The sequence below is a fragment of the Cervus canadensis genome, chromosome 12 (genome assembly GCF_019320065.1).
Source record: "Cervus canadensis isolate Bull #8, Minnesota chromosome 12, ASM1932006v1, whole genome shotgun sequence".
Lineage (NCBI taxonomy): Eukaryota > Metazoa > Chordata > Mammalia > Artiodactyla > Cervidae > Cervus > Cervus canadensis.
The window spans coordinates 10,582,755-10,596,800 of NC_057397.1; the positions used below are offsets into that span (position 1 = coordinate 10,582,755).

At 54.9% G+C, this 14,046-nt stretch overlaps 1 protein-coding gene across 8 annotated transcripts; it reads right to left on the bottom strand.

Moving 5' to 3' along the window:
- Positions 1–720: 720 nt before the first annotated feature.
- On the bottom strand, positions 721–14,046 carry ZNF7 (zinc finger protein 7). Of its 8 annotated transcripts, XM_043484283.1 has the most exons (6): positions 13,878–13,972; positions 13,351–13,403; positions 12,458–12,690; positions 11,853–12,006; positions 10,445–10,561; positions 721–9,164 (listed from the first exon to the last, which is right to left on the bottom strand). In XM_043484283.1, exons 3-6 carry the CDS (start codon positions 12,458–12,460, stop codon positions 7,381–7,383), a joined length of 2,058 nt encoding a protein of 685 aa, XP_043340218.1. In that variant the 5' UTR covers positions 12,461–12,690; positions 13,351–13,403; positions 13,878–13,972; the 3' UTR covers positions 721–7,380. The 8 variants fall into 8 exon arrangements, with proteins under 8 accessions (XP_043340218.1, XP_043340219.1, XP_043340217.1 ...); XM_043484284.1 differs by lacking the exon at positions 13,351–13,403 and having other exon boundaries at positions 13,878–14,010; XM_043484282.1 differs by lacking the exon at positions 13,351–13,403 and having other exon boundaries at positions 12,458–13,143; positions 13,878–13,998.

The window sequence follows — 14,046 nt, forward strand, 5'->3', positions numbered from 1 at the left end:
GTGTTTCAGGGTGCACATTTCATTCCCCATCTTAAATCCCTGACCTTAAAGCGCATTCTAGTGGAGGGGGTGCGGGGAGGAATGTATAATAAAAACAAGCAGTGTAGCCCAGGAGAGGGTGGGTGCTGCAGGAGGTGCAGCAGCCTCCGGAGATGGGAGGCAGGACAGTGGGAGAGCTGGGCTGCACTTTAAATTGGGTCTTGGGGCGGGTCTCCTGAGGATGTGGTTCCAGAGCCAAGAGGAGGCAGGGATGCTGCACGGAGGGAAAGCCTGTGGGCGCGGGGCTGCGGCCAAGTGGGAGGAAGTGAGTGGACGCACAGGGGCAGGCCCAGGGCCTCTCTGGGAACTCGGCTCAACTCTGAGTGAAATGCGTGTGATGGATAGTCGTGTTAGAGGATCACACCGGATACTGTGTTGACTGAAGAGGGCAGGCCGCAGAATGGGGGTGAGGAGTCTGGAGTTGGTGGTGGCGGCAGAGAGGGGAGTGGGGGCCTCGCCCAGGTGTCTTGTGGCTGGGTGGCTCAGGCAGCTCAGACCGCCATAGACCAAGTGGCTTGAACCACAGAAATGACTTGCTCACAGTTCTGGAGGCTGGGGTTAGCGTGCCAGCACGGTCAGGTCCTGGTGAGGCCTCTCCGCCGACCTTTGGACTTCGCTCTGTGCATGTGTGTGCATGTGTGTGTGAGTATGTGACAGAGTGTATGAGTGTGTGAGAGAGAGAGAGAGAGTGCTCTTCTCCTGTTAAGAGGGCACCAGTCCCCTCCAACTAATAAAAATAAATGGGAAAAAAAAAAAAGAGGGCACCAGTCCTGTGGGATCAGGGCCCTATGTTTATGACTTCATCCAACCTTAATCACCTCCCTGGAGGCCACATATTTAAAAATTTTATTTATTTATTATTATTTTTTTGAGGCCGCATTTTAAAATACAGGCTCAGCAGGGGTTTGGGCTTCAGCAATTGAAGAGTGCTGGGGAGGGGGGTGCACAGGCCTCTCCTGAGTGCCTGTCGGGCAGCAGTGTGCAGAGCTCTTGACCAGCCCTGTCCCCTCGGCATAACTGCGCCCCTGGTAGGGGGCCTGGCAGTGTCCCTGCCTCTCTGGTTTGCTCTACCAGGAAACCAGGTCACAGCTTGGTAGGATTAATAGGCCCAAGCATCAGGCAGGAGCTTCCTCTGAAAAATAGCAATTGGGTTTGGGTGCCCACCTGGCATCCTGCCATGTCTGTGTTGGAAGCCCCTGGCCTTCCCAGCACCCTCTTTCTGTCCCCACTCTGCGCCAGAACCCATTAAAAGCAGCAGTGTTTCCTCTGTGCTGTTTCCAGAATGCTACCATGATCTTGATTAATTAGGCCTTTCCCTGAGTGAGGGTCCCAGCAAGTTGGGCCAAAGGGACAGAGAAGAGGAGGTGCCCTGGGGGCTGCACTCAGAGCTGGGGTTTCCCTAGCCAGGCCCCACATGGGGCTCAGTCCTAGCTCAGCCGAGGGCTGCGGACTCCCCGTGTCTCCAGCAGCCTGGGCCCTTCTTCCCTGAGGACAGGAGCTGGGCTGGGCCATCCTCGCTGCTGCCTAGGCCTGCCCACAAGGACCTGCACAGTAAGCTGAGCACCACATCTCCCTCAACCAGTGATGGAGGCTCGCTTTGCTGTGACTTCTTCCTTAACCATCAGGCATGTGTCAGAAATATGTACTTGTTATGATATGTTTGGAAAATCCTAAAAAAATAAAAACAAACAAAACTAAAAAGAATCAAAAAGCTCCTTTGCCCATAGACAGCCATGGAGAAACCCTCTTGACCAGATTTGAACTTAGCCTTTAGTGTTGGCGTTTTACTTAGCATAATGTTGTTTAAAAAAAAAAAAAATAGCGACCATTTTAAAGCCCTAGGGGCTTCCCTGGTGGCTCAGATGGTAAAGAATTCGCCTGCAATGCAGAAGACAGGAGTTCGATCCCTGAGTTGGGAAGATCCCCTGCAGAAGGGAATGGCTACCCATTACAGTATTCTTGCCTGGAAGAATGCCACAGTAGACAGAAGAGCCTGGCAGGCTGCAATCCTGAGTCCCCAAAATTCGGACATCACCTCCGTAACTTCCCAAAGCACGTCCTTGCGCGCCCCCTATAGGCCAGGCCCTGACGACGCAGCCGAGTGGGGAGAAGGCATAGATGGAAGGAACCACCAGGTGCAGGCACTCCGCCAGGCTCGTGTTAACCCGTTAACTCAAAGGCATCGACATGGTGACGAAGTGCAGAGAGGTTTGAGTCTTGCCGAAGGACACACAGCTTATGGGGGAGCTGGTGGTCGGTTCTCCGCCAACCTTCCCTTCCTACCTGTCCATCCACTGACTTCTCTGGGCATGTGAACCTGGTGGTGAGAGAGGCGCTCCATGCTGGCTCCCATCCCTTGAGGCTGCTGGCTCCAGAGTGAGGACACGCGTTCAGGATAGAAGTCCACAGGCTGGGGAGTGTCTGTTTTGCTGGTTAGCATAGCAAAGTTCACTGGTGCAACCAGGAACAAGGCCTGTAGTCCAAGCCTGGCCCAGGTGCCCCAGCTGTGAGCTCCACTGCCACAGAAGGACCCTGTGGCTACGATTCCATGATTTTAAGGCACGTGCTTGGCAGGAACACACACAGGGTCCCTTCCCGAGGGACCCTGGAGGAGGACAAGAGCTCTCAACTGAAGCCCACCTCATCCTCTCGGCTGATCTGGCAGGCAGGGGTGCTTTTCTAACCGAGGCTCGGAGCCCTGCGCATCAGGACTACGGTTTGCACACCCTTTTGCCTGCCAGGCTACAGAGACCTCTTTGTCCCTGTGCTCCTGGCCAGGGAAGTCCAGCTGTCTCCCCAGTCAGCTGTGTGCGTGTGTCCATCCACCTTGCAAGTCCCCTCCCCAGGCCCTGGAGGATCAGCAGACTCAGTGGGTATGGGGCCCCTCTGAGGCTCTGTGTCTATACATGCTGTCATCTCCACCCTTGAGGGGTCCAGGCCGCTAACTGGGGGTGCAGAGCTCTGCTTGCTCACCTGCTTCTCTCCCCCATCCCCAGAAGGCACCATCTGTGCCTTTTAAGTCACTGGTCAGGAATGCCTGGACCAGAACATTGACCTCCATCCTCGGGAGGCTGGATGTGGTGGGCCCTGACTACGCCGACCCCTTGCCTTGGTCTCCGATGAGCTCTTGACAGCTCTAATGCTGCCAACCCCAGGTTGTCCATTTGTGAGCCCTCATGCTTGTCTCAAGGAGGCGCACACGGGCAGTGACACAGGCATCACTGTACAGAGAGAGAGGTTTTCGGGAGAAGCAGAGGACGGGCAGCTGGCTGTTCCCGGGACTGCTGGCTCCTGGTGCTCAACGGAGCCAGGTAATGAGGGCCACCACCCTCGAGACCGTGCACAGCCTCTGGCCTTACTGTGTGCGGGGAGGTGGATGTGATCCAGCTGGAGAAGGTCCCTCCAGCTGTGGGGCACAGGCTTGCAGGCCAGCAGAGGTGGTCCTCCTCACCTGCACTGGGTGTGGTGACCTTTTCTCTAAAGGGCTAGAGAATATTTTAGCCTTTCAGGTCATGATTCTGTCAGCTCTGCCACTGTAGCACAAAATCAGCCAGAGAAAACAATGTGCATGATTGTATCCCAATAAAATGTCCTGTGGACACTGAAATTTTGATTTCACGTCACAAAATTTGTTCCAACCATTTAAAACCCATTCTTAGGACTTCCCTGGTTGTCCAGTGTCTAGGACTCTACACTCCCAGTGCACGGGCCCCGGGTTCAATTCCTGGTTGGGGATCTAGATCCTGCATGCCGCAACTAAAAGATCCTGTGTGCCCCAACTGTGACCCAGCACAGCCAAACCCAAAAAAACCACTCTTAGCTCCAGGGCCATGGAAAACCAGGTGGGGTGAGGGTGGCTCTAAATGCCCGCCTCCCTGCACGCCTGCAGGGCTCCCCCAGGCTGCAGAGCGCTGGCCCGCTGCACCTGTGCTCAGTCTCCACTTGGAGGCAGGGCTGGCCCTGCCCCCTTGTCCCCAGATAAGAACAAGACCTGGCAGAGAGCAGATGTTTGACCTCATGTAGACCTCTGTGGAAACTCTTGGCGCTGGAGCATTTTCTCTCATCTGTGGGCCTGTAAAGCTTCACCTCAAACCCTGGATGTACCTCAAACACAGCATTCATTCAACAAACTTTTCCTGGGCTTTGAGTGCAAGCCACATCCACCAGGGGACACACGGATGTGAAAACCCACTGGGCTCTGCACAGACACCCCACTTTATTAGTGAAGCTTCCAGAATGCTCAAAGTATCATAAAGCTTATCTGATAATTAAGACAAATTTCAGGTTAAAATTATGAGTTTAATTTATTGTCTCCAAAAGAGAAATCCAAAGTATTTTATAATCTATTCTGTAAGTGTTCTGGAGATTTTCTTTGGCCATGCTGGGCATCTTGTGGGATCTAGGGGAAAGCTGAGTCCTGACCACTGGAGTGCCAAGAAATTCCCAGAAATTCTTAAAATGAGTTTACTGTTCCTGAAGCCCCAACTGGGAAATACAGCTTGGAAGTAGAATAGTCCAGAACTCCCACACCTGGCAGGCAGCCCTCTCCTCTCCTCCCAGCACACCCACACGTGTTCTGGGATCTGAAACCCATGCAGCAGCAGTTTGAACGCAACGTCATCAGGCGACACACTAATACCACAAACCTTTTTCATGCAGCTAAGGAGAGGCCTCACCCAATACTTCCGCAGCCAGTATTCCCGGCTGGAATGTAGGGCTTGAGATTTACTTCTACTGAATTTTTGCTTTTCCTGGGACACTTAAGTGAACAAAACACACTAAGAACAGAGGGAAAATAACCCCTCAAAGGCTGGAGGCAGGACTGCCAGGCGGTCAGAGGCGCCCTGCAAGCAAAGGGCCAGCTGTGTTCCAAGAACCTTTACTTGGTCAGACTGAAATCTGATTTCAATATAATTTTCAAATGTCACAAAATAGTCTTTCCCCACGCTACCCCCAACCACTGAAAAATGTAAAAACCATTCTTAGTCCTTACGCCTGTCACAAGGTAAACGGGGACATGAACACTCTGAAGGTGATTCAAGCACACATGGCTTGTGAGCAGCACCAAGCCCATGCGGTCAGCAGCCCTGCCGACCGGCCTGGAAGCAAAACCAGGAGGCTGTCTGATCAGAACCAACTGCCGTATTGGCGAAGCCTCCTTGGCTGTCTGTGATTAATTTCTCAGACATGCGTGCATTTACAGGACTGACTCCAGCTCAGGTTTTGTGGAGGTCCCAGGCCACTGTCCTCAGGCTGATCACCAGGCTTCACAGACATGGGCACAGGCCTGCATTTGGCCCGCGGGGCACACAGTGGGCCAGCCCCCAACAGGACCATGTTGATTCCAAGTCTAGGTGCTAGAGTGCGTTTAAGGCTGCGTCCTCTGGCCCTTTTTGGCTGGCCTGCAAGTGCTGTCAGGAAAGACAAGCATCCTGTGGTGCAGACCCTGGAGTCCAGAGGCCCTACACCCCTTTGTGCATCATTACCAGGAGTGGCCAGCAGGACTCCCTTATGGACCCCTCCCTTATGGGACACTTTCCTAGCACCAGCAGAGGGTGGGGGTGTGGCATGGCCACCCAGGACCTTGATCTTGTCCCACTGTTAGGTGGCTCGCAAGGCCTAAGATATCGCCCACTTAGAGGTGCCCACCTTGCCCGGCTCTGAAAGCACTGACCACCTGGCTGAGCACAGCAGCTGAGGTGGAGACGTAACCTCTGGCGTCTGGAGAGGTCCCTGCCCTCTTGCACAGACTTTCAGACACAAGTTGCGGATGGAGCAGGGGGTTACAGCTGCCGCAGAGCACACTGTCTGCATGGTGCACCCCACCCAGGGCAGGAGCATACCGAAGCTGCAGGTGGGGCAGTCCTTGTCCCGAGACAGCGCTGCGACCTCCACACCTTGTGCCAGGGAAGCAGCCAATCAGGCTGAGCTGCTGGGGAGTTGAGTCCCTTCTACTTGCTCAGAACATCTGGACTCTGCTGTCCCAACCTCTCTAGGCACCTGGAGCGGCTGGCACTTGTTCTCGAGAGAAACCCACAGGCTGCTACTGGGCTATGGCATACAAGGCGAACCTGGGCTTAACCCAACCTGTGTGACGTAACCCAAGTCCTGTTGCAATAAAAGTCCTCAAGTGACCTCAGGGTCACGTGTCGGACACGGGAGAAGTGGCCCCTCCATGGGGCCTCCTGTGATGATCAGCAATGGTGCCAAAGATCGGCCGGTCTCATGGGGAGGTCCTGGGTAGCAGCTGGTGACACTCCTCATCCCGAGTCCCCCTGCAGAGCCCAGGGCCCTAGGCTGTGCGGGCGCCACTGCTGCACCTCATCCTGCGGCTCGCAGGCCTTGAGGAGCTGTTCCAGGAGCCGCTCTGCAGCCCAGCCTGTCAGTCAACCAGAGCAGTGATGTTCCCTGCACGTTCCTCCTGCCGGTGACAAGGTGGCCACGTGCTCTGACCACTCGACCCAAACTAGGCCATGCTGGCAGAGAAAACCTGAGCAGGAGGCGATGCCAGGAGAGCGGGCTTGCTCACTGGCACCCAGTGCTCGGCACCCACAGGCCCTCTGCCCTGGGACCTGTGGGGCCCGTGAGGCCACATCCCAATGCTGATCCTGGTGATCAGGCGTCTCCACCACCCATCAGCCTGGGCAAAGGCACCGGCTCACGCGTCTTCTTGCAGACCTTCCAGTTCTGGTGGTCCATGTGGCTGGTGTTTTGAGGATATGCCTCTGGTGGCGTCCTCAGGGCTGCTCTTTCATTCTTGTAACCACTGTAAGACAACGCTCGGGGAGGACACTGGGTTCTGGACTTATAGCAGGCCAGGGACACTGTCCCCTGGCCTGGGTGCTGCTCCTGGCGTGCCTGCATGGACCCAGCGCCTCCCTGAAGAGAAGGGCTGCTCTGCGAGGCGTATCCAGTGGGGAGAGCAAAAGGGGAGCCCGGGTCCCCCTCCAGCAGCCCTGCACAAACACATCCCTGCTGCAGAAGCCAGTCTTGAGTACCTGTGGCCTAAGGAAGATGTCCCGGGAAACTTCTTTCATCCCACTCCTCTGGTGGGGCTGCTGGGGCTCTTCTCATGCCTCTTCTGCAAGGCCCAGGGTCATCCCTTTGAGAACTCAAATACTACACGTGTCACCCTGATGTGAGAGACACGAGCTTTATTGAAGGGGATAAGGTCAAACGTGCCAGCAAAAACATACACCATGTATGAATCTCAACACTCCCTAAGAGAGCAATTCTGAATATTCCCCAGTGTTCTAAATCTTCAGTGTAAAAGATCCCATGTCAAATAAGTTAAGGCTGTAGGTTTATTCACATTTATACACATTTGTAAAGGTAAGTGGTCTAGCCCATGTGAATTTTCTGATGCTGAGTAAGCCTTGAGCTCCTATTAAAAGCTTTGCCACATTCATTACATTTGTAAGGTTTCTCTCCAGTGTGAATTCTCTGGTGGATAATGAGATGCGACCGCCATCTGAATATTTTCTCACATTCATTACATTTGTGAAGTTTCTTTACAGTATTAACTCTCCTCCGACTCGTGTGGGTGGAAGCCTCCAGGGTGCCCCCGTACTCACGGTACCACTGGGCACGAGTGTGGATCCTCTGGTGCTCGATCAGGTATGAACTCCGGCTGAAGGCCTTCCCACACTCGCTGCACCCGTAGGGCTTCACCCCAGCATGAATAATCTGGTGCTGGAAAAGGGTGGAATTCTGGCTGAAGGCCTTCCCACACTCGCTGCACTTATACGGCCTCTCACCCGTGTGCACCCTCTGGTGTATCGTGAGCTGTGTGCTCATGCTGAAGGCTTTTCCACATTCGAGGCACTCATAGGGCTTCTCCCCCTTATGGATCCTCTGATGGTAAATGAGGCTTGAGCTCTGGCTGAAGGCCTTCCCGCAGTCACTGCACTCGTATGGCTTCTCCCCGGTGTGAATTCTCTGATGCTGAATGAGGTGTGAGCCCTGGACAAAGCCTTTCCCACACTCATCACACTTAAACGGTTTTTCTCCAGTGTGAGTTCTCTGGTGGCGAATAAGTCGTGAGCTGCAACCAAAGGCTTTCGAACACTTGTTGCATTTATAAGGTTTCTCTCCAGTGTGTGTCAGCTGATGCTGACTCAGGCGGGAGACCCACCGGAAAGCCTTCCCACACTCGTCACACTTAAACGGCTTCTCGGGAGCATGCATCCTCTGACGTGCACCCAGGCTGGGACTCTCCGGGGTTCTCGGGAGCTCAACCTTCTCCCCAGCGTGCATCCGCTGGTGCTGAGCTAGGGTTGAGCTCTGGCTGAAGGCCTTGCCGCACTCTGGGCACGGGTAGGGCCGCTCTCCCGTGTGGGTCCTCTGGTGCCTGGCCAGCTGAGACTGCTGGCTGAAGGCCTTCCCGCACTCCCGGCAGCCATAGGGCCTCTCTCCCGTGTGGACCCTCTGATGATGGATGAGGCTGGAGCTCTGCCCAAAGGCTTTTCCACATTCTTCGCACCTGTAGGGCTTCTCCCCAGTGTGAATCCTTTGATGCTGAATAAGTTTTGAGCTCAGGCGAAAGGCCTTCCCACAGTCGGTGCACTTAAACGGCTTCTCTCCAGTGTGGATTCTCTGATGCTGAGTAAGCTGTGAGCACAACCTGAAGACCTTCCCACACTCCCTACATTCATACGGTTTCTCTCCAGACAAGGTACTCGGATGTCTCCCCTGAAAGCAATCAGATAACTTTTTTTTGCACTCTTGGCATCTGTTGGGTTTCTGCTGGGTATTCATTTCCTGGTGCAGAGCAACATCTGAAGGAGATCTCAAGCTCCTGCCACATACATCACACCTTCGGAAGGACCCCTGACTTTGATCAGGCTGACAACCCAGGCGGCCACTGCTCCCCCGCTCACCATGACCCTGGAACTCGTCCTCAGCAAAGGCCTTCCTGGGAGCCGTGGTCCCCATGTTCAAGAAGTTTTTATGGAAGAGGGAGCTTGGCTGTCTCTGTGAACAGACTTCAGGATCTGAGGTGTCTCCAAAGCCAGGACTCTGGGGAAAGTCCTGGGGCAAGGTTTTGACCATGACCCCCCCGGATTCTGATTTAAGACTGTCCATGTCCTCATAGGCCTGCTCACCATCAGTCCCAACTGTAGAATCTGAAATGAACAGGAAGCAAATTGCTGCTAATCCCCCGTCAGAGAAAGGAGACTGGGGTGTGGGGGTGCATACCACCCTTGGGACTGAGCCCCCTCCCAGGACAGGCTGTACTGAGCATTTGTAAAGATGTGATGAGAAGTCAATGCCTTTTGACAGTGGTCAAAATCTGGTTCTGTTCATGCTTAATGCATTCATTCAGTTACTATATACCTGGAAGACTGCAAAGAGCCACTCTCCTACATGGAGGAAAGGTCATCTCACAGGGAATGAGTACAAGGAAAACCCACAAAAGAGCAAAGTGAGCCCAAAAGGGTGGAGGGTAAGAGGCAGGGTTAGGGTGCCTGTGAGAGTAGAGTGAGGAGGAAAGAGGGACTGAAAACTGAACAGAGGGGTGTTATGCACTGAGAAAAATGAGGCACCACAGCTGCTAAGGGGCACACAGGGGTGAGTCCAAGAGAGGTGGGCCTCAGCTGTCCACTGGGTGGGGTTCTGAGCAGGGCCCAGAGCCTGACCTCCACACCCTCCAGCCGCTGCCAGTCATACCCGCTGACTCACACTGCTGTGTCCATCCCTTGCCGCCCTGCCCCTCAGCTCCCAGGTGGCCACAGTGACTACACTGATGCCTCCTTCCTGGGGGTTTCCAGAGGGCCCACCTCCCTGCTTGCCCTCCACATGGAGGTATGGAGGGATGTGGCCACCAGCCAAGGAATACCTGGGGCCACCAGAAGCTGGAATAGGCAGGTAGGATCCTCCCCTCTAGGTTTCAGAGGGGACACGACACCGCCTGTGACTTGATCTTGGACATGTGGTCCCCACAATGAAGGAACAATGAGTCTCAGCTGTGGTAAGCCTCTAGTCTGCGTGCTTTGTTACAGCAGCTTCAGGACACCAGCACAGCCCCGGAACTTCATCCGAGAGGCTGGGCTCACCCAGACCCCATGAAACTCTGGAGGGAGCGTGGCAGTGGCAGGTGAACAGCTGCTCAGAGTCACACGTGTGCCTTTGCTCAATAAGAATGTTAGTAAAATTCAAACTGAACAAAACGTGGTTCAAAAACAAATTGTCTTGCCATAATGCACAGGAATGCTATGCCCTTGCTTTTCTGTAGTTTAGTCTTTCCTGAGGCTGCCCCATGACTGGCCGCCTATGTGCAACCCACAGCATCCCCAGGCAGCTCAGCAAAGCTGCATGGATGGCCTCTGGGGTCCCCCTCCAGCTTCCCACCTGAGCCCTCGCCGGGCATGGAGATCCTGAACCCCTCCGTGCCCAGAAGCCTCACCTGTCCGGGTGGTCCTGGCTGCCTCTCTCCCCTCTGCTCCTTGCAGGTCGAGGACCCATGGCTCCTGCCCCTGTTCTAGCCGGGAGATCAGCTCAGGCTTGAAGACCAGGAATCCTGCTGTGGGGGCAGCAGAGGAGGACACGGCATCACTGTGGCTAGGAGTGCTGCTCGGGGCTCAGTTCTCCCTGGTCCCCAGGAGTGAAGGGTTGGGGCTACTGGAGCACAGGGGCCTCCTGTCCAGACCTGCTGCCTCCTGAGGCTGGACAGAGAGCAATGCGTGGACTCCCAGTCTGGCCCTGCTGCAAATGGAGACAGGGCCAGGATCGCCAGGGAGTCCTGTCACCCAAGTCTGCAGAACACAGGCCAGCTCTCCCCCATGGGGAGAGGCGCAGGCACAGCCAGCACTTCCCTCAGTCCCCTCAGGGATGCTCCAAGAGGTAGGGTTGCTTAAGAAACAATACAACAACAAATCAACCAACAAAATGGATTTTAAATCAGAAGGTGTGAAGCCCAATCATCAGCCAGCAGCCCCAGCCTCAAGTCCTCACACAGAGGGCTGGAGACCAGCAGGCACCCCCCAGCACCTGCCTTCTGGGGCCAGTAGCCCCCATGCTGTGGGAAAGCTGTGTGAAGTGCTCCCAGCCCACCCAAGGGCTGGTCAAGCCCTCGGGCTAGAGCACTCCTCAGGTTTTCAGCCATGGGGTGGAGAAGGCAGCAGGCAGAGAAGGTCAAAGGCTCAGGTGACAGCAGGACCTCACACTCAAGAGGAAATAAGTTCCTGCCAAGCACACATGTGCTGCTCACAGAGAAACGTCCCTGGGCAGCCAGCAAGGGGGTCGGGCAAAGGCCATGAAACAATACCACAGACTGCACCTGATCTAAGTGCAGCTGGACACAACAGCGATCACAGTGGGTGGCTCAAAACTATTACTATCCAGAAACTATGTGATGAATTAGTAAGTGGCAACTGTATTTACTATGAGTCAAAATCTGTAGGATGCAGCTGAAGTGATGTTTATGCATAAAATTTCATGTTTTTAAATACACCAACTAGAAACAAAAATGGTAAACACAGAACAGGTAAATACTAAACTCAAGAAACAACAAGAAATCTGACTGAGTAGCTATTTAAGCTATTTCAAGTTTGGATTCTATTTCTATTCACTCAGGCAGAAAGTCCACCTACCCTGTGAGCACTGAATCACATGATGTATGCAAACCTGGGAGCCTGCTTGGCTCACCAAGACTCCTTCTGGGGTCAGCTTCTGACCCACAAGGACTCACAGTCCTGAGCCCCTGCCTAGCCTTTGACCACATGGCCTCCAGATCTGCAGCCTCTAACACAGACCAAAATAGGTGGGTGCTGACCGATGATGGAAGGGGTAGGGATGTCCAAATAAAGCCTCACCTAGTCCAGCCACACTGCTGTGGTTCTCAAGCATCACCTCCTTGTAGAGAGCCCTCTGGCCGGGGTCCAGACACTGCCATTCCTCCCGCGAGAAGTGCACGGCCACATCACCAAATGTCACAGCCTCCTGAAAGGACACACACCAGTCTCCTGGCTGTTTCAAGCACACAGACCACAAGGTTGAGTGAGACAGTCACCAGGCCCCTTTGGTTTTAAAATCGAGGGGAGGAAGGAATTCCCTGGCTGTCTTGCGGTCAGGACTCTGCTTCCACTGTAGGGGAGCACAGGCTCAATCCCTGGTCAGGGAAGTAAAATCCTGCAAGCTGTGCAGTGTGGCCAAAAAATAAAATAAAATCAAGGGGAGGGACAGTATGCAGGACAGGGAGGGACCCAGACCATGGGGATCTACAACCCTCCCCCAAGAGCCTCAGGCAGGCCCAATCTGAGCAGGATTTGCTCACTACCTTGGAGACACCCGAGACTGGCAAGGGGTCGGCAAGAGGCTGAGGGTCTAGGTCCAGGCCCATTGGGCACAGTAGGTGCCCAGAGGAGCAGGTAGGGGACTCACAAGACGAGGGAGGGAACAGGGGAAGTCAGACTCCTACCATGAGACTTGGTGGGTGGGAATCCACGTGTCCTGGCTGAGAGCCCTGTTGGCAGTTACCAGAGTCAGAGGTCACGATCCTGGAGGCCCCAACGTCTCACTTCCAGACTAATCGAGGGGGTACCGTATCCTCCAATCTTTTACTTCCAACTCCAAGTGTTTTCTGGCAGGGACTTGCAATGGGGCCAAAATGGCGGTAGCACTACAGTATCTGCCCTCCGAAGCTTCATTCATCTTTCAGAGAGTGTGACATGGAAGAATTACTCCACAAACATGTAATGGGTAGTTGCCAGGCACTCGGCTACGCAATAGGGATGTGGTACTGAACAACGCACAAGGACTCTACCTTCTTGGAGCAGCCTAGTGGGGGAAAGTTAACTGACCATGGAAACAAACCAAAATTACAACTGGGATGACAGCACAAGTACAAGGGACTCAGAAAGCATTTAACTAGGAAACCCTGACTTAGTCTGATGGGTCACTTCCCCTAGGTGTTAACTCGGTGCCAATGGGGGTGGGGAGGGAATTCCTGGCAGCAGGAACAGAGTGTGCAAGGGCCAGAGGCAGGAAGGACCCTCAGAGGCAGGAAGTACTAGGGCTGAATGAGCCAGTGGGGCAAGATCTCAGGCAGCAAGATGAGTCATGATGTGACGGGCAGCTGGAGTAGACAGGAACCAGCAAGATGGACTGTAGGGAAAAGAGGAGGGGACACCTGACCACACCCCAACCCTCGTACAAAAACCTGACCCCTCCCCTAGCATCCTCCTGGGAGGTCAGAAAGGGAAAAAATGGACTTCCTAGGGGAGATTTTGACTCCAAAAGCGGCTTGAGGGAAGAAGCTTTAGGCCATGAGCTGATTCAGACAGCAGTGACCACTGTCAAGAGGTTCCCCACCTCGGCCTGGCCAGAAGCAAGCATGTGCCTCCCAGTGCTGGATCCTGGGTCCCCTGTAGAGAAGTACAGACCCTAAGTGGCAGCCAGAATTAAGAGAAAATACATAACCTACGACCCCAAGACATAGCCCTTTTGGCCACCTTCACGAAGTCTAGGTCTTGGAGGAGCAGTGAAAGAGGGTAAAAGAGTGCCCCCGAGGGAGATGATGGGTATGCAGGCTGGAGCATGCCTAGAACCGGAGGGGAGGCTACGAGGCTGTTGCGAGGCCGGATCTGCGGGATGACCCCTCCCGCTTCTTCCCGGCCAAGACGGCCAAGGCTCGACCACGACCACCGCCCTACCCGGCGCCAACGGGCTCGCAGAGCCGCCCGCTCCACTAGCGCTTCCCCGCGGAGAGGCCGGGGGAGCGCGAGACCCGCCGAATCGGAAGCGGGAGGACACGGGGGCCGGTGGGAGACCTCTAAGCCCAAGGGGGAGGAGCACGTGGGCAGCCCCGAACCTAACCGACGCCCTCATCACCGACTCACCCTCCCGGGGCCAGCGAGAGACTCTAGCAGCGCGACGACGCCGGAAACGGGCCTCGGCCGCTCGCGGCCGCTCGCCCCACAGACTTCCGGTTGCTCTGGGCGGTTCGGAGGCCCAGCCGACTCTGTGGTTCCCAGCCGGCCCCCCAACCCGGGGAGCCGGAGAAGGGGC